Source organism: Mustelus asterias, chromosome 2 (genome assembly GCF_964213995.1).
Source record: "Mustelus asterias chromosome 2, sMusAst1.hap1.1, whole genome shotgun sequence".
Lineage (NCBI taxonomy): Eukaryota > Metazoa > Chordata > Chondrichthyes > Carcharhiniformes > Triakidae > Mustelus > Mustelus asterias.
Window position 1 is genome coordinate 40,940,627 of NC_135802.1, and position 18,859 is coordinate 40,959,485.

Sequence of the window (18,859 nt, forward strand, 5' to 3'; positions counted from 1 at the left end):
CCACCCTCTGTGTGAAAAAAATGCCCCTCCGGACACTTTTGTATCTCTCTCCCCTCACCTTAAACCTATGCCCTCTAGTTTTAGACTCCCCTACCTTTGAGAAAAGATATTGACTATCTAGCTGATCTATGCCCCTCATTATTTTATAGACCTCTATTAGATCACCCCTCAGCCTTCTACGCTCCAGACAAAAAAGTCCCAGTCTCTTATAACTCAAACCATCAAGTCCGGGTAGCATCCTAGTAAATATTTTCTGCACTCTTTCTAGTTTAATAATATCCTTTCTATAATAGGGTGACCAGAACTGTACACAGTATTCCAAGTGTGGCCTTACCAATGTCTTGTTCAACTTCAACAAGACATCCCAACTCCTGTATTCAATAGACTAAGTTGAAATAGCAGCAATAAAAACAGAAAATGCTGGAAAAACTCAGCAGGTCTGGCAGCATCTGTGGAGAGAGAAAATAGAGTTAAAGTTTCGAGTTTGTATGACTTCTTTGCCAGACCTGCTGAGTTTTTCCAGCATTTACTGCTTATATTTAAGATTTCCAGTATCTGCAGTATTTTGCTTTTCTATTGTTGTAGGTAAATAATACCTCTGAGACTAGTCGTGAGTCAAAGTATAGTGGTTTATTTTCACAAGCTTGTGGGAGAAGTCAGATCCCTAACGCGGTCTCCAGACTTCTCCCCGCATACAGGTTAAGAACAAATATTTATACATATATTTTCGTCCCTGGTCACGTCCGCATTGTCTCATGATTATTGCTGCCTCAGCGATTCCGTCCTTTGTGTAGTCCGTGTAATCGTGGCCATCTCAAGGCTGTCTGTTTTGTCGCCTCTATGTGGACACCCGCGGTTTGTTTATCCAGCATACAAGATTATAAGTTTGCATAAACAAGTTAACTGGAATACAGGGGCCTATATAACAATTTATATCGGTAAGGATGAATAGTATATAATGAATATATATGAATCTATTATTATACGATCACAGAAGGCATACATGTCAGCTCCACCGTGTTAAACAAAGGTACATAATATAAAAGGACACAAAATGGATTCTAGCTGGGTTAGCCACATTCCTGAACACAATTAGCTGGGAAAATCATGAGCTTGTATACAGCAGCAAGGATAGCTGCTTCTCTTATCTGTTCTTGGATACATAAAAACAAGTTCTACAGACACGAAAACAAGTTCTACAATGCGTGTTACAAATCTCTAAGTATTACAAAGTTCATTAACCCATTCCTGTCTTCACTATTAAGATAATACCCCACCCCCCCAGTCCTGCAAGTACTGCATGGATCTGGTTTCTGAAATTATGAAAGATGTAAACACCTTTTTTTTGCATATTTTCTTAAAATTTGGCAGACAGTGGGAAATGTGAAATTATCCACGTTGGTCAGAAGAACAGGGGAAAAAATATTTAAATGGGGAGAGACTACAGAATACTGCAGACAGAGGAATCTAAGTGTCCTCGTATATGTTAACTTTTGTGATTCATGTTAGTATAGCAAGGGATTAGGAAGGCATATAGAATATTAGCCTTAGTGGCAAGGGGATAAAGTATAAAAGTAGGTAAGTCTTCCTACAACCATTCAGGGCATTGATGAAATGCACTGAGTGTACTGTGTATAGTTTTAGTCCTCTATATAGGGAGAGATATACATTGGAGGCAGTTCAGAGAAGGTTAATTCAGTTGATTCCTGGATTGAGGAATGGTTGAGCAGGTTGGGGCAATGCTTATTGGAGTTTAGAAGAATGAGAGGTGATCTTATTGCAGTATGTAAGATTCTGAGGGGGTTTGACAAGATAGACACTGAGATGTTTCCCCTCATGGGTGAATCTAGAACTAGGAGGGATCTCCTATTTAGAAGTTGAAGAGGAATTATTTCTCTCAGAGGATTGTTCATCTTTGGAATTCCCTAACCCAAAGAGATGTGGAGGCGGTGTCATTGAACACATTCAAGGCTGAGATTAACAGATCTTTCAGCAATAGGGGAGACAAGGTTGATTGGAACAGGCAGGACAGTGGATTTGATGCTAAGATCAGATCACCCATGATCTTACTAAATGGAAGAGCAAGCTTGAACAGACAGAGCAAACCTCTGCTCCTTGTCCTTGTATTCTAGCACATTTGTTATCAATAATAAACAAAGTACATGCATTTTCTTCATGGGAAGTAATTACAGCCACCTTAATGAAGTTGCTGATTTTATGAACCTGAAGTAATTATTGTAAAACACCACTGTGGTTTTTTTTATTAAACACCAATAACAGAATTAAAAATCTCATTACTAAGGGGCATATGTCATAAAGCACATTGCATCCATCATATTATTTCCTAAGTTTTAGGCTAAGGGATGTGTGGGACTGTGTCACTGTTTGTCAGTGGCCAGCAATGCAGAAGTTTAAGAATCACTGGTGCGACAGTAACACCAATACTACTTCCAAAAACGCTTAAAAATTGGATTGTAATTGCCAAAAAGTGCACTTGAAGGAAAGATGCTGATGGATGTGAATAAACAAAGCAACTTACTTCCTTGTAAATGCTGGTGCAAAAGCTATATAGAATTTGGGATATAATGCTAACAGCGATTTAGCTTGTGTAGGTCAGACCTTGAGTACAATTTGAGAAGTAATAATAAACTTGGTTAGGTCACAGTTGAACTTGTCCGGTAAAATTTGGTCCAGAACTTGCAATTTCCAGGATTTGTTTCCTGGTATGATACCACGGAAGACGTGTAAAACCCACCCCCCAGTCCTGCAAGTATGGCCTCTTTCTGTACTGTAGGGTTTCTATGATTACTGCACGGTAATTGCCTGGGAAGTTAAAAAATTTGATGGGCAATTATCCTGCACCTGGAACCATCTGATACTCTTACTTAAATTGGAGACTTCAGATGATTTTGTCTAGGCAGAATAGTTATCCAGGAAAAATTAAAAAGATTAAAATCAATTCTAATTCCTGACTAACTACACCGTGGGGTGGCACAGTGGTTAGTGCTGCTGCCTCACAGCGCCAGGGACATGGGTTCGATTTCCGACTTGGGTCACTATCAGTGTGGAGTTTGCACATTCTCATCGTGTCTGCGTGGATTTCCTCTAGGTGCTCTGGTTTCCTCCCACAGTCCAAAGATGTGCAGGTTAGGTGAATTGGCCATGCTAAATTCTCCCTTAAAGTACCTGAATAGGCACCGGAGTGTGGCGACTAGGGGATTTTCACAGTATCTTCATTGCAGTGTTTAATGTAAGCCTACTTGCGACTAATAAATAATTTTTTTAAATTCAAAATTTAAATTTAAATATTTATTGACCACCAAACCCCCACACTCCGCGCCTTCCTCACCCCCGACCTATTCTCTCACTCCAACCAATCACCCTACCAACTCTCAGACTACCCCCTTACCAGCGAACAAAATCCCACATCTTTTTGTATAAAACCCACAACCCGTACCATAGTTAGGGCATTGCAGAAATAAAATTCATGACAAGTCAGATTTTCTTTCGTCGAGAACATTGAGAAAAGATCCTAAGTAGAAGAAAAGAATTGTGGGTCCTCACACTTTGAATATTAGAAGGCTGGGGAGAAGCAACAAAAGAATTAAAGATTGAAGCACCAGTGCAAAAAGACAAGTTTTTTAAAAAAAGCTCTGTATGGTTTTAAAAGAGGGTTTTTTCTGATCAGAGAAGGTTGAGATTCCAGGCAGTATCTGGCATACTTAAAAAGAAGGAATGATATGCTACACAGCTGGGACTGCTTGAAAAAAAAATTACATCAAGTCAATGGACTCCAGGGTTAAAAGGTTAGTGAGAAGACAGAAAATAAAATATATCAAGCAGTCTCGAGTTCCCCGTGCCTGAAAGAGAAATGGTGGGTCAATCGGGATCCATGGGACATTTCAATGAAGAAAATTAGTCATGGAGTTCCAATGCAGAGCACTTTGTATGAGCGAGTTGCTTGTAACTAGCTTTTCTCAGTACAATAAGAAGTAGAACCTACAATTTGACCGGCGCATGGTTCATCCAGCAAAGCCAGGAACCAAAACATATAATGATTTGACAAAAATGCTTGAAGAGTTTCACTCTTCTAAGCCATCGATCATCGCGGAACGGTTCAGGTTCCACCAAAGGAATCAAGTGGAAGACAAAAACATTGCTCAGTTTGTGCCAATTTTAAGGCTGACCAACATTGTGAGTTTGGCAAGTCATTAGAAGATACTCTGGGATCATTTAGTTTGCGGTTTCAAAAATAAGGCTATCCAAAAGAAGCTTGATGACTGAACATGTCTTAACTTTAAAGAAAATAGTTTAAATCGTATTGTGGGTGGAACTGGCTGCTAATGAGGCTTCAGAATTTGGTATAGGAATGAAGATCCACAAGTTGGAAACTGATCTTAAGAAATCAAAACAACACAAGCAAGATGTGTCAAAATGGGCCATTCAGCAGGTGAACACTGGAACAAGGATAGTAAATGCAAGAATCATTGAAAAATGGGTCACATGTAAAAGTTTGTTGGGCTAGACCAGCTTCCCTTGAGAAAAATATTCAGAAGAAGAATCTTTGTACCTTCAAGAAGAAGAACAAGTTGCATTCTACAAAAACTTACAATACGAATGAAAATAATTATGACTATGAAGAAGAGAATGGCCTGAAATATGATGAAGAGCTCCAACTGAAAGTATTATCCATAGAGGGTGAAGCACATAGATTCTGGGTAATTCTAAAGTTAAGTGGACAACCTATTAGGATGGAAGTTGATACTGGGGCTGCTGTGTCTTTAATTCTTGAGACTACATACTAAGAAAAGCTGAAGCATCTTCCTTTGAAAACAGCTGGTGTAGTTTTAAGGACATACATGGAAGAGATTATGTCTCTTAAAGGTTATATCATGGTCAACATAGAGTTGAGTGGACAAACAGTGGAGTTGCCTCTCCATGTGGTCTGTGGTAATTTTCCAGCTCTATTTAGGAGACAATGATTTGAGAAGATGAAGCTTAACTGAAATGCTGTCAATGGATTGTTCGATGACAAAACAGACCGACTGAATGTTTTTGAAGAGACATTTGGTTCAGTGAAGGAAGTTAAAGTTAAACTCACAAAGTCTAGTAGTCAACAAAAAATCAAAGCAAGAGCGGTGCCTTATGCAATCCCAAGGTCAAAGAAGAATTAGTATGACTTGTTAACGCAAGTGTGTTAAAGCAGGTTACAATGAGTGACTGGTCTATCCCCATCGTACCTGTCATGAAGCTAGATGGTTCAGTTTGTATTTGTGGTGATTTAAAAACGAGCATAAATCCAGTGTTGCGTGCTGATCAGTATTCGCTTCCTTTAATTGATATTTGTTTACAGGGCTATCAGGTGGGCAGAAATTTAGCAAGATTGATCTTTCACAAGCATATTTACGGATGAATGTAGCTGCTGAATCACAACTATCATCGTTACTCATAAAGATCTTTTTCATTATAAAAGATTGCCTTTTAAAATAACATCCGCATCAACAGCCCTATTCCAAAGATTGATGGATCAGATTATAGGTGGTCTTTCTGGTGTACAATGTTACCTGCATGATCTTCTAATTACAGGGTCCAGTGAAAGAGCACTTGAATAATTTAGAAGCATCATTGGAATGTCTTCAAGTACATGTTCTGCATATAAAGAAGCACGTGACTTTTTTCAGAACTCAATCCACTATTTGGGCCACATTATTGATAGTAAAGGCCTACATAAAGCACCTAAGGAAATGGACGCTATTTTAGAAGCACTATATCTGACGAATGTGATGCAATTGGGGCCCTTTCTCGGATTAGTAAATAATTATGGCAAATTTGTTCCTAACTTAGCCACACTATTGAAGCCATTGTAATATTTGCTATATGTGAAACAATGATGGGACTAGGTGACAGAATGCGAGAAAACACACAAGGATGTCAAAGATGATTTGCAGAAGTCTGACGTGGTGGTTCATTTTAAGCCAAAGCTACCATTATTGCTTGCTTGCGATGCTTTGCCTTATGGAATAGGGGCAATCATTTCACATATTGTACCTTTGGGAGAAGAACGACCAAAAGCTTTTTCTTCGCATACTTGGACTTGGGCTGAATCTAACTATGTTCAGCTAGAAAAAGAAGCATTGAGTGTAGTTTTTGGTGTACCAGAGTTTCATCATTACTTATATGGTTATCATTTCACATTATTGACTGATCATTGACCCTCAACTACTATTTTTGGGCTGTAAAAAGGCATACCATCCTAGCTGCTTGTTGATTGTAAAGATGGTCACTGATCCTATCTGAATGTTCTGAATATAAAATATATTCAATCAGAGTGCCATGCTAATGTTGATGTGTTATCATGCTTATCTTTACCTATTGAGCAGATGCCACCATCTAAATTTTCTAATATTCCTTATTTTCACTAGTAGATTATTTGCCTGTGATAGCTTCTTAAATTCAGAGACATACCTGGCCTACAGAAATGATCCCGTGATGGGGAAGGTGATGGATATGGTATTGAAAGGAATGATAGCTGGATTGCATCATCCGCATTCTGACTTGAAACCATATGTGTCAAGAAAGCTTGAGTTGACTGTCCAAGGTGGGTGTCTATTGTGGGGAATCCGGCTGATGGTTCAAACTTGTCTACGTAGAAGAGTTCTTGAACAACTATATAAAGGACATCCTGGTATAGTATGGATGAAGGAATTAGCACCCAGTTATCTTTGGTGGCTGGGCTTGGATGCTGAGATTGAAGGAAAAGTGGAACAATGTTATTCCTGCGCATGAAAAAGAAATACACCATCGTTGTCTCCTTTGCACCCTTCGGAGTTACCTACAATGCCATGGCAATGATTGCATGTAGACGTTGCTGGTCCGTTTGAGGGTCACATGTTTCTAGTCATAATTGATGCACACTCAAAGTGGCCAGAAGTTGTTATCATGAGATTTACTCCAACTGAATAAACCATTGAAAAACTTGATGAAATTTTTGCAAGATTTGGTAAACTGCAACAGATTTTTAAAGATAATAGTTCATAGTTTACAAGAGTTTGAGGATTATCTCAAAGTAAATGGTTTTCAGCATGCAAAATCTGTGCCTTATCATCCATCAACCAATGGATTGGCTGAAAGATTTGTACAATCCTTGAAACATTCTTTAAAAGCTTCAAGAGAGCAAAGTTTGTTATGAGATCATGTAAATAGCTTTTTGACATCTTATAGAAACACAACTCATGTGACTACCCAAAGTTCACCTGCATTAAGAGAAAGTTGAGAACTACATTTGATTTGTTATTACCTCCAGAAACTTCAGATATAGGAGAGCATCAACAACAATCTCAAGTTTCTAGACAAGAAGTGAGGGTAAAATAATCCTCATTTCAACAAGGAGATTGAGTGTTGGTGTGTAATTAAGTGAGAAATGGGTACCAGTCACAGTTTTAGCAAAATGGGTCCAATTTCTTACACGGTTCAAACTGAAGATGAACTAGGTAGGCAATGCCCTGCTGACCAATTGTTGTCATCTTGAAATGATTTCTCAGAATCATCTCCAGAAGTACCAACTTCTTTAGTCCCGAGTGTTGTGAATACTACTGCAGAAGACGTAGTTGAATCCGAGTTGCCTGATGATTGTGTCTTAGCTACTATACCATGTGGGAATGATGCAGAATTAGTTTCAAGAGAAGAAGTGTCTTCTGAAGTTCCAAATCATACTTCTAGGGTCAAAGACAGCCAAATTCCAGAATGTTGTATACAACCAAAGAAGAATAAACATCCTCCTGATCGTCTTTCTTATTGATTGAGTGGAATGATTAATGGTACATAGTACTGTGTCTAGAGTATTATTGGTCGTATGTATAACATCTTAGTAATTTGTTGTCATGCCCACAGAAGTAAAGAAGGAGGGATGTTATATATATTTAAGTGGTTACAGTTTCCTTTAAGAGCTAATCACATGATTTTATGGTGATGTCATTAGGGTGTTTGCATAGGCTGCTGTTTTAATTTCAGTTTGTACTCTGTACAGGTAAGACCTCTCAGAATAAATCAATTGTTAGTTTGAATCTATGTGTGCAAACCACTTTTTTGTGTAAAACCCACAACCCCTAACATAAGACATTACATAGACTTACCTGGTTTACGATAGCTAGTGCCATAAAATGGGGACATGGCTTCAATTACCCCAACAACTATGTCCTGCATAGAAAGGACACGGGAACCAGGTACTGTACCGGGTATGTCTTCAGACCCCGGTTGGAAGTTTGAGCAAGAAATTTGCAGCACCAATCTAAGGTAGGCAAGAAGGAGTGGAGTGGCAACTGACTGTAGTTGCCACTCGTCGGAAGTTCTGGTCCAATATCTTGTTATCTCCATTCCACATACAAAACAGGTATACGAAAGCTGAACGAATACTTGAGCAGAGGAAGATGCCCTTTGTACTGGATGGTGTTGAATTTCTTGATATTGTTTGAGCTGCACTTAGAGGCAAATGCAGAGCGTTCCATCACACTCCTGACTTGCGCCTTTTAGATAGTGTACAGGGCTTCGGAGAGTCAAGAAATGAGTTACTTATCTCAGTATTCCCAGCCTTTAAACAGCTCATATAGCCATTGTATTTATTTGGCTGGTACAGTTACATTTCTGGTCAATGGCAACCACCAGGATTTTGATGATGATGTTGTTGAATATCAAAGGGAAATGGTTAGGTTCTCTTGTGTTGGAGATGATCATTATCTGGCACTTGGGTGGTATGAATATCACTTGCAACTTGCCAGCTTAAGCCTGAATGCAGACAGACTGCTTCAGTATCTGAGGAAATATGAATGGTAATGGAAACTGCGCAATCATCAGCAAACATCTTCACTTCTGACCTTGTAACAGAGGGAATGTCATTGATGACACAGCTGAAGATGGTTTGCCTTCGGACACTACCCTGAGGAATTCCTGCAAAGGTGTCCCGAGGTTGAGATGATAGGCTCCAACGAGAACTGCTTTATTTTGTGTTGGTGCAACTCCAAAAAATGAGAAGTTTGCCTCTGAATTCCTATTGATTCCAGTTTTGCTAGGGTTCCCTGATGTCACACTCGGTCAAATGCTGCCTTAATGTGAAGAGCAGTCACTCACAACTCACCTCTGGAAGTTAGCTCTTTCCTCAATGTTTGGACTAAGGTTGTAATGAAATCTGGAGCTGAGTAGCCTTGGAAGAACCCAAACTGAGCATTGGTGAGCAGTTTATTGCTGAGTAAGTGCTGCTTGATAGCACAGCTGACAAAATCTTTTATTGCTTTGTTGATGCTTGAGTGTAGACTAATTGGGTTCTAATTTGCTAGATTGGATATGTTCTGCTTAGACATACCTGGGCAATTTTTAACACTCTTGGGTAGATTCCTTTGTTGTAGCTCCCTTGTCTGCCCCTTTCCTTGAGCTCTCCTTCCTTTCTCTCTCACAAGCTTCATACTTCATGCTTCCCCCCATCCCATTCTCTGTTTCTCTTTCTACCCCCTCTTCTATCTACTCTTCCCTTTCCTCTCTCCTCTCCTTACACTATGCTTCATCATTCTCCTTCCTTTCTCTCTCACTATCTCTCCACCCACTTCCCTTCTCTTTTTCCCTCCTCTTACCTTTCTCCTCTTCCCTTTGTCTTTTGCCCCATATCATCTCCCTCAGGCAATGGGTGGGCTACATTGCAAAATACAGTTAGGTGGAGAAATGTTGAAGGTTTCAAAGTTGTTTATTTTGGGATGGATAGGGGAAGGTGCCTTGGTGAGGAGCATGGAGTTCTAATTAAAGTTAAGGATAATATTTTGATAATGAAAATTGCAAAAAATATATCTTTCTTTATTACAGAATCTTTTCAACTTGATCCTATCAAAGAAAATTATGTACGTCAAGTGAGGGATTGTATTTTTTCAGCTGTTCAGCCAGAACCATTCAAGTCTACAGTTAAGCTGGTGGCAGTATCAAAGGTTAGCATATGTTTCTTTTTATATTCATTCATGGGTTGTGGGCATCGCTGGCTGGGCCAGCATTAATTGCCCATCCCTGACGCCATTTAAGAATCAACCACTTTGTTGTGGATCTGAAGTCACATGTAGTCCAGACCAGGTAAGGACAGTAGATTTCTTTTCTGAAAGGACATTAGTGAACCAGATGAGTTTTTACGACAATTGAAAATGGTTTCATGGTCAACAGTAGATTTTTAATTCCAGTTTTTATTATATTCAAATTTCATCATCTGCCATGGTGGGATTCAAACCTGGGTCCTCGGAGGATTGTCCTGGTTCTCTGGACTACTTGTCCAGCGACAATACCACTAATACCACTGCCTCTCCTTTGTTTTTCAATCACTTATGGTCTCTGTGTTGATATAGTATTACTAGATTAAATAGCTTATTTAACAGTTAAATTAGTGAATTTAATAGTTAATTGGTGCTGTGTGTATACTAAATAAACTGGTGTGCTTAATTTTGTATTGTTATTAACTGATCATTATTAGACAAATTGACAAAATGCATTGTTTACTCTTCATTTTATTCCCCCTTATGTTTTCATATCAACGCCAAGTGAAGTTATTGCAAATGGAATTATTAAACTTATTTATGGAATTATTTTGCTTTTCTAGTTTCCAATCTTCTCAATTTCCTGTTTACTGGTTTGACAATGAGAATATAGTGACATAGGAAGAGGAGTAGGCCATTCAGCCCCTCAAGCCCGTTCCACCAGTCACAGAGATCATGACCAATCTGTGACATAACTCTAAATATCTATCTTTGTACCATATTCCTTAATACCTTTGGCTAACAAAAATTTATAACTAAAATTATAATCTAAAATTATTTATCTATTATCAATTGCTGTTTGCGGGAAAGAGTTCTAAATTTCTACCATCCTTTGTGTAAAGAAGTGTGTCCTAATTTCACTCCTGAAAGGTATGGTTTAATTTCTGCTGGCATTTGATCCACTTAACTCAACTCGTGCCCAAATACCAGATCCAGGAATGCCTCCTTTGGGCCAGAAACATACTGATTTGGAAAATTCATCTGAACACATTACAGAAACACTTCCTCCTCTGCTCTTTACACTATTGCTATTCCAGTTGACATTAGATAATTAAAATCCCTGTTACAAGTACGCTATGTTTCTTGCAGCTCTTGGGAATTCTCTTGAAAATTTGTTTCTCTGTATCTTTCCTACTAGAATATGGAATACACCCATATTGTTGTTTTTATTTCCAGCCAAATGGATTCAGTCCTTCAATAAGGGCAATCTCTCTCACAGCACTGAAATATTCTTCTTAATCAATACTGTCACTTGTTCTTCCCTATCTTTCCTGAGCACTTTTGTGCCAAGGAATATTTAGTGTCCAGCCCTGTTGTCTGCAGAGAGGGACAAGCATTCCTAGATTGCGTTCAAGAGAGCTTTCTAGAGCAATGTGTGTGGAATTTTATGAGATTTTTTCTAAGTGTCCAGCTAGTCTGAAAATGGGAGAGTTCCAGATCCGTTTTTGGGATGAGTTTTCATGCCCAGTCTTATGCACTCTGTCTTTAAAAAGATGGGCTAGTCAGTTTCTAGCCAAAGATGCTGTGGGCAGGGCTTAACTCACCAGACAGCCTGTAGAGGGAGGTATTGCGCGTGTGCAGACCTCTGAGGCTGCACATGTGCATTAACAGTAGCAGGGGTCTGACAGACAGAGAGAGAGCTGTCAGGCCCCTGCTACTGCAGGCAGCCTCAACTAGCCGCCCCCGCATTCGTGGAGCCCCGTGGCCCGAAATACAGCCTCCCTGCCGCCCAGATAGATCCCAGCCCCCGTTCTCTTCCCCCACCGATCGCATACAGAGAGGCAGCGGGGCCCCCCTCCCCCACCAATTGCATGCAGAGTGGCATTGGGCTCCACCCCCACAGGCCGGGAGTGGGGCACGCTGCCACTCTGGGCATTGCTCAGGTGCCAAGCTGGCATTGCTCAGGTGCCAGGCTGGCATTGAGGGTGGCACTGTTAGTCTGGCATTTCTCAAGGGGCACCCCCGCCTTGCACTCATCCTCCCTGGGGGGGCCTCAATAGCCTGCGGTTCCACTGGCGAGGCCAACACAACTGTTCTCCGTTCATGGGGAGCATGTGTTTTCCTTGCCGGAAAGAACCTCTCCTGGTGAGACCATTGAAGGCAAGCGAGCCCAGACGATTGAGCACCGGGCTCACTAAACACATTGAAATCAACATTTAAATAAATTAATCAGCCTCTTGCCCATTTCAAATCCAGGTGTTGTAAAATTATGACAGACGCGAAAACCGGCGCCATTCATTCTAGCTGCTTTTCGCCCGATTTTACAACATTTTCCCGCCGCAAAATGGGCATAAAGAGGTCATAAAATTCCACCCTATGTGTCCAATTCCACAAGAAAAGAAGCGCTGCTGGACCTGGTTCTTGAAATTAGGTGGGCCAGGCAGATCAAGTGTCAGTGGGGGAGCATTTAGGAGAGAGTGATCCTTGTATCACAATGTTTAGGATGACAGTAGAAAAGGACAATGGGTAATAAAAAGGAAGCATAATAAACTGGAGGAGAGTAGGGCAAGAATGGAGTTGGGCCGGATAGGTTTGCGGGAAAAACTAGAGCTAAACAATGGACTACCTTCCAAACAGGAAATGTATTGGGCACAATCAAGGTACATTTGTTCAAAAGGGAAAGGAAGAGCAAACAAATCCAGTGCTCCCTGGATGAAAAATATGGTAGAGATTAAGATAAAGATGAAAAAGTGTGCTTATGATAGGTTTCAGGTCGAAAATAAAATTGAGAATCAAGCTGAATGCAGAAGTGAAAACACAAAATGCTGAAAAAACAGGGCTGGCAGCATATGCACAACATTGTGGGCCGAAGGGCCTGTTCTGTGCTGTACTGTTCTATGTTCTATATGTGAAGAGAGAAACAGAGCTAACATTTTGAGGGGTGGCACGGTAACATAGTGGTTAGCACTGCTGCTTCACAGCTCCAGGGACCTGGGTTCGATTCCCGGCTTGGGTCAGTGTCTGTGTGGAGTTTGCACATTCTCCTCGTGTCTGCGTGGGTTTCCTCAGGGTGCTCCAGTTTCCTCCCACAGTCCAAAGATGTGCGGGTTAGGTTGATTGGCCATGCTAAAATTGCCCCTTAGTGTCCTGAGATGCGTAGGTTAGAGGGATTAGTGGGTAAATATGTAGGTATACAGGGGTAGGGCCTGGGTGGGATTGTGGTCGGTGCAGACTCGATGGGCCAAATGGCCTCTTTCTGCACTGTAGGGTTCTATGATTCTATGAGTCCAATGTGAATCTTCTTCATACAGAAGGTTTAGAAGGGAGATGAAAAAGCACATTAGAGAAGTGAAGATGGATTATGAGAATAGACTGGCAGCCAACATTCAGGTGAATCCCAAAGTCATCTATAGACACTTAAATAGTAAAAGGGTGGTAAAAGGAGTAGGACTGAGTCGGGGCCTAAAAGGGAATGTATATGGAGGCAGGGGGCATGGCTGAAATATTAAGTGAATACTCTGCATCCGTCAAGTAGATCGATGCTACCCAGACTATGATGACAAACAAGGAAACTGTCCCTAGAAGGGTTCAAAATTGATGAGGAGAAAGTGTTGAATAAAATGTCAGTACGAAAAGTTAACAAGACACTGGGACTGGATGAAATGCATCCAAGGTTATTGAATGAATTGAGAATGGAGATTACAGGGACACTGACCGTAATCTTTCAGTCTTTTTTAGACTCAGGAGGTGCCAGAGGACTGGAGAATTGCAAATATTATGCCCTTCAAAAAAGATTATAAGTATAACCAATTACGCAACAGTCAGTTTAAACTCGGTCTGGATGATGTTAGCTTTATTCTCTCTCCACAGATGCAGTCAGACCTGCTGGGATTTTTCAGCATTTTCTGTTTTTGTTTCAGATTTCAGCATCCACAGTTATTTGCTTTTAGTGTAAACTCGGTGTGGTCAAGCTTCTGGTAACAATGATTTGGAATAGAATAAGTGGTTACTTGGGCTTATTAGGAAGAACCAGCACGGATTTCTAAAGGGGAAATTGTGTTTAACTAACTTGCTGGTGTTTTTTGAAGCGGTAACAGAAAGGGTCAATGAGGGTAATGCTGTTGATGTGTACATGGATTTTCAGAAGGCATTTGATACAGTGCCATACAACAGGCTTGTGAGAAAAGCTATAGCTCATGGAATAAAAGGGACAGTAGCAATGTGGATACAAAATTGCCTGAATAATAGGACGCAAAGAGCAATGGATATTTTTTGGGCTGGAGGAAGATTTGTCATTGGGTTCCCCAGGGAGTCAGTATTGGGACCCTTGCTTTTCCTGATCTATATTAATGATCTGGAACTTGGTGTGCAGGGGACAATTTGAAGGTTTACAGATGATACAAAACTTGGAAGTAATATAAACTGTGAGGAGGACAGTGTAGAACTTCAAAAGGGAATAGATAAATTGGTTCAGTGGCCATGTCGGTCACAGATGAAGTTCAATGGGGAGAAGTGTGAGATGATGCATTTTGGTAGGAAGAACATGGAGAGATAACATAAAATAAGGAATAAAATTCTTTACATGGTGCAGGGGTAGAAGCACTTGGATGTATATGTGCGTAGATTATTGAAGGTGGCAGGACATGTGGAGAGAGCACTTAGTAAAGCATATAGTATCCTGGACTTTATTAGTAGGGCCTTAGAGTACAAGAGTGAGGAGGTTATGTTGAACTTATACAAGACACTTTAGACCTCAGCTGGAGTATTGTGTACAATTCCCGGTGCCACACTATTGGAAAGATGTGAACACATTGAGAGAGTGTACAGAAGAAGTTTATAGGTATGGTTCCAATGATGAGAAACTTCAGTCGTGAAGATAGATTGAAGAGGTTCGGATTGTTCTCCTTGGAGAGAGGAAGACCAAGAGGAGATTTGCTAGAGATGATCAAAATCATGAGGGGGCTGGACGGAGTAGATAGGGCAAAGCTGTTCCCATTTCTTAAAAGGATTGCGATTGAGAAGGCACAGATTTAAAATGACTTGCAAAAGAAGCAAATGTGACGTGAGAAAATCTTTTACACGAGTTGTTCGGGTCTGGAATGCACTGCCTGAGAGTATAAGACCATAAGACCATAAGACATAGGAGCGGAAGTAAGGCCATTCGGCCCATTGAGTCCACTCCACCATTCAATCATGGTTGATTTCAACTCCATTTACCCGCTCTCTCCCCATAGCCCTTAATTCCTCGAGAAATCAAGAATTTATCAGTTTCTGTCTTGAAGACGCTCAACGTCTCGGCCTCCACAGCCTTCTGTGGCAATGAATTCCACAGACCTACCACTCTCTGGCTGAAGAAATTTCTCCTCATCTCTGTTCTAAAGTGACTCCCTTTTATTCTAAGGCTGTGCCCCCGCGTCCTAGTCTCCCCTGCTAATGGTAGAGGCAGGTTCAACTAAGGCATTCAGGAGGGAATTAGATGATTATTTGAATAGAAACAATATGCAGGGTTATGGGGAAAAGGCAGGGGAATGGCAATAAGCCATAATGCTCATTTGGAGGGCCTGTGCAGACATGATGGTCTGAATGGCTTTCTTGCATACTGTAACAATTTTGCTATTCTGTGAAATTAGAGGTGACTGTAAGAAGAGCAAGACAGCAATAATGAGGGCTTTCAATCTATATATAGACTGGGTAAGCCTAATTTGTACTAATGTTGTGAAAGACGAATTCTGGAAGGTATGCAAGATGATTTTCTGGGCTGTTATAGATCTAGTATTGTGGAATGAGAAAGGGCTAATTAATGATCTTGTAAAAGAGCCTTTAGGAAAGAGGAACCATAATATGATAGAATGTTATTTGACGTTTGGAAATAATTAGTTCAGTCAGTGATTAGGGTCTTAAACAAAAGAAACTATGAAGGTATGAGGAACAAATTGGTTATGATGGATTGGGAAATACAATAAAAGTATGATTGTCGGCAGGAAATGGCTGTTTAAAGAACTAATACATAGTTTACTTCAAAAATACATTCCTTTAATGCACAAAAACTCAGCAAGGAAAGTGGTCCAATCACACCTAACGAAAGAAAGCAAAGATCAAAGAAAGAGGGGTATAAAGTTGCCACAAAAAGGATAAACTTGAGAATTCGGAGCTTTTTAGAATTCTGCAAAGGAGGACCAAGAAAAAGATTAACAAAGGGAAAATACAACATGAGAGTAAATTAGCAAGAAGCATCAAATGGACTGTAAAAGTTTTTTATGGATATGTAAAAAGGAAAAGATCAGCAAAAACAAATGTGGGTCTGTTGCAAGTAGTTTCCGGAGAATTTATAATGGGGAATAAGGAAATAGCATAGAAACTAAACAAATACATAATGCAAGTCTGCATGGAGGAATGCACCAAAAACCACCCAGAAATAATGGAGCACTAAGGGACTAGTGTAAATTTTTAAAAGTTTATTTATTAGTGTCACAAGTAGGCTTACATTAACACTGCAATGAAGTTACTGTGAAAATCCCCTAGGAACTGCAAGATATTAGTATCAGTTAAAAATAATAGAGAAATTAATGGAACTTAAGATAAATCTTCTGGAGCTGATGATCTACATCCCAGAATGTTGAAAGAGGTGGCTGCAGGGATAACAGATGCATTGATGATCATCTTTCAAAATTCTATAGACTCTGGAATGGTTCATGCAGATTGGAAGGTGGCATGTGGAACCCCACTGTTTAAGAAAGGAGAGAGAGAGAAAATGAGGAACTACAGACCTGTTAACCTATATCAGTAGAATCATAGAATTTTACAGCACAGAAGGAGGCCATTCGGCCCATCGTGTCTGCATCAGCTCCTGAAAGAGCTACCCATTCTCCAGCCCTATCTCCATATCCTCTAAATTAGTTCTAAATTCATCAGTTTCAAATATGCATCCAGCTCCTTTATGAAACCTCCTATGGAATCCGCCTCCACCACTTGCCCAGGCAGTGAATTCCAAATCCCTTCAACTCTCTAAGTAAAGAGGTTCCTCCTCATCTCACTCCTAGGTCTCTTGTTGACAATCTTGAAATTGTGACCCCAAGTCACTGACTGACCAACTAGTGGAAACAGAATATCTTTCTTTACCTTGTCAAAATTGTTCATAATTTTGAACACCTCAATAAAGTCACCACTTAATCCTGTCTGCTCCAAGGAGAATAAGACCAATTTCTCTAATTTTTTCTTGTATCTAAACTTCCTCATTCCTGGTATCATTCTAGTAAATCTCCTCTGCACTTCCTCTAGGGCTTTAACATCCTTCCTTAATTAAGGTGCCCAGAACGGAACTCAATACTCCAAATGTGGTCTGACCAGTGATGTGTAGAGGTGGAGCATCACTTCCTTGCTTTTATACTCTATGCCTCTATTTATAAATCCAAGCCTTCTTAACTGCTTCAACTTGCCTGGCCATCTTTAGAGCATTATGTAGTTGACCCCCAAGGTTCGTCTGCTCCTGTACTACCAAAGTTCTACCATTGAACCTGTACTGTCTCCCCAGGTTTCTTCTACCAAAATGCATTACCTCACATTCCGCTGCATTGAAATTAATCTAGAATCATAGAACACCTATCTGCCAGGTGTCTGCCAATTTGGCGAACTTGTCAATGTCCCTCTAAAGTCGCAATTCACTATTCTCGCTAGCTCAGTATCATTTGCAAATTTAGAGATTTTGCTCTCAACACCCACCTCTAAATCGTTTATTTAAATCAGAAAAAGCAAGTGTCCCAACACTGATCCCCGCGGAACATCAGTTTTAACTCATCTCCAGTCTGAGAAATGCCCATCCATACCTACCTTTGTTTCCTATCTCTTAACCAACTTCTAATCCATGCTGCCAAGGGGTGAGATTTTCCGGCCGTACTTGCCCTAAGGTTGGAAAATAGTGCCCGAGGTTAATGGACCTTTGCGTGGTCCATGTCCCGCCCTCTACAATTTCTGTGGTGGGGCAGAACAGGAAAACCCCGCCCAAGGATTCATCAATCCCAAACATTTCTAATTTGCTCACCAACCTGCTATGTGGCACCGTATCCAATGCTGTCTGAAAGCCCAAATATCATTGTTCAGGAAGTTACTGTCATGTGAAAAATGTTGGGCAGAATTTTCCCAAAAAGATTCTAAGTGTCACAAAAGACTGAAAACTGGAGTGTTTCACTCTGGTTTTTCAACGAACTACCCCACCCAATTTTCCCATACACTGTCATTTTTTTGGCAGTATGGGGGGGCGGAGCCTAAGATCGTCAGGGAGGTTAGATGCAGATTGCTAGGCATACGCCCAGATCTCCCATATACTGTGCACATAGCATATGGGAGATATATCAACCCCAACCCCCCCACCCATGGACGTCGCTGGTGGCTCTGACCCCCAGTCGGCGGCCACACCACCAGCGCCCACCCCTCGATGCAGAGTTCCCCCCTACCAACCTCCCCGCCCCACGCTCCACTCCTATAAGGCTCTGCCCCTTCAGGCCCCGCCCCTTGGCATTGTCCATTGGGCAATGCCAAGCTGGCACTACCCAAGGGGCACGGCCTGCCCCTGCCCACAACCACTGGCGAGGCCATCACATCAGGTCCTTGTTGGTGGGGGCCATCTGTGATCCTTGCTGGTGAGGACCCCCACTAGCGAGGTCAGAGAGCTAAGTGAGCCCAGACTATTGCGCCCCGGGCTCACTAATCAGATTTAAATCAGATCGTAGATATTTAAATTAATCTTGCGACGTTCCCGGGCATGATCACGTCTGTTATGTTCTGTTTTCGTCTTCCTTTAAAGTACAAATTGGCCTGTGAAATAATTATTCAGAACACTAAACTGAAGAATGATGCACAGAATA

General features: G+C 40.8%; 1 protein-coding gene across 2 annotated transcripts in view; it reads left to right on the forward strand.

Moving 5' to 3' along the window:
* LOC144507140 (protein nucleotidyltransferase YdiU-like) overlaps positions 1-18,859 on the forward strand; it is a 77,594-nt gene that overhangs the window by 1,058 nt on the left and 57,677 nt on the right. For both annotated transcript variants that reach the window (XM_078233942.1, XM_078233933.1), the window contains exon 2: positions 9,847-9,965. In XM_078233942.1, coding sequence (XP_078090068.1) covers positions 9,847-9,965 — 119 coding nt within the window. The remainder of the gene's footprint in view (positions 1-9,846; positions 9,966-18,859) is intronic.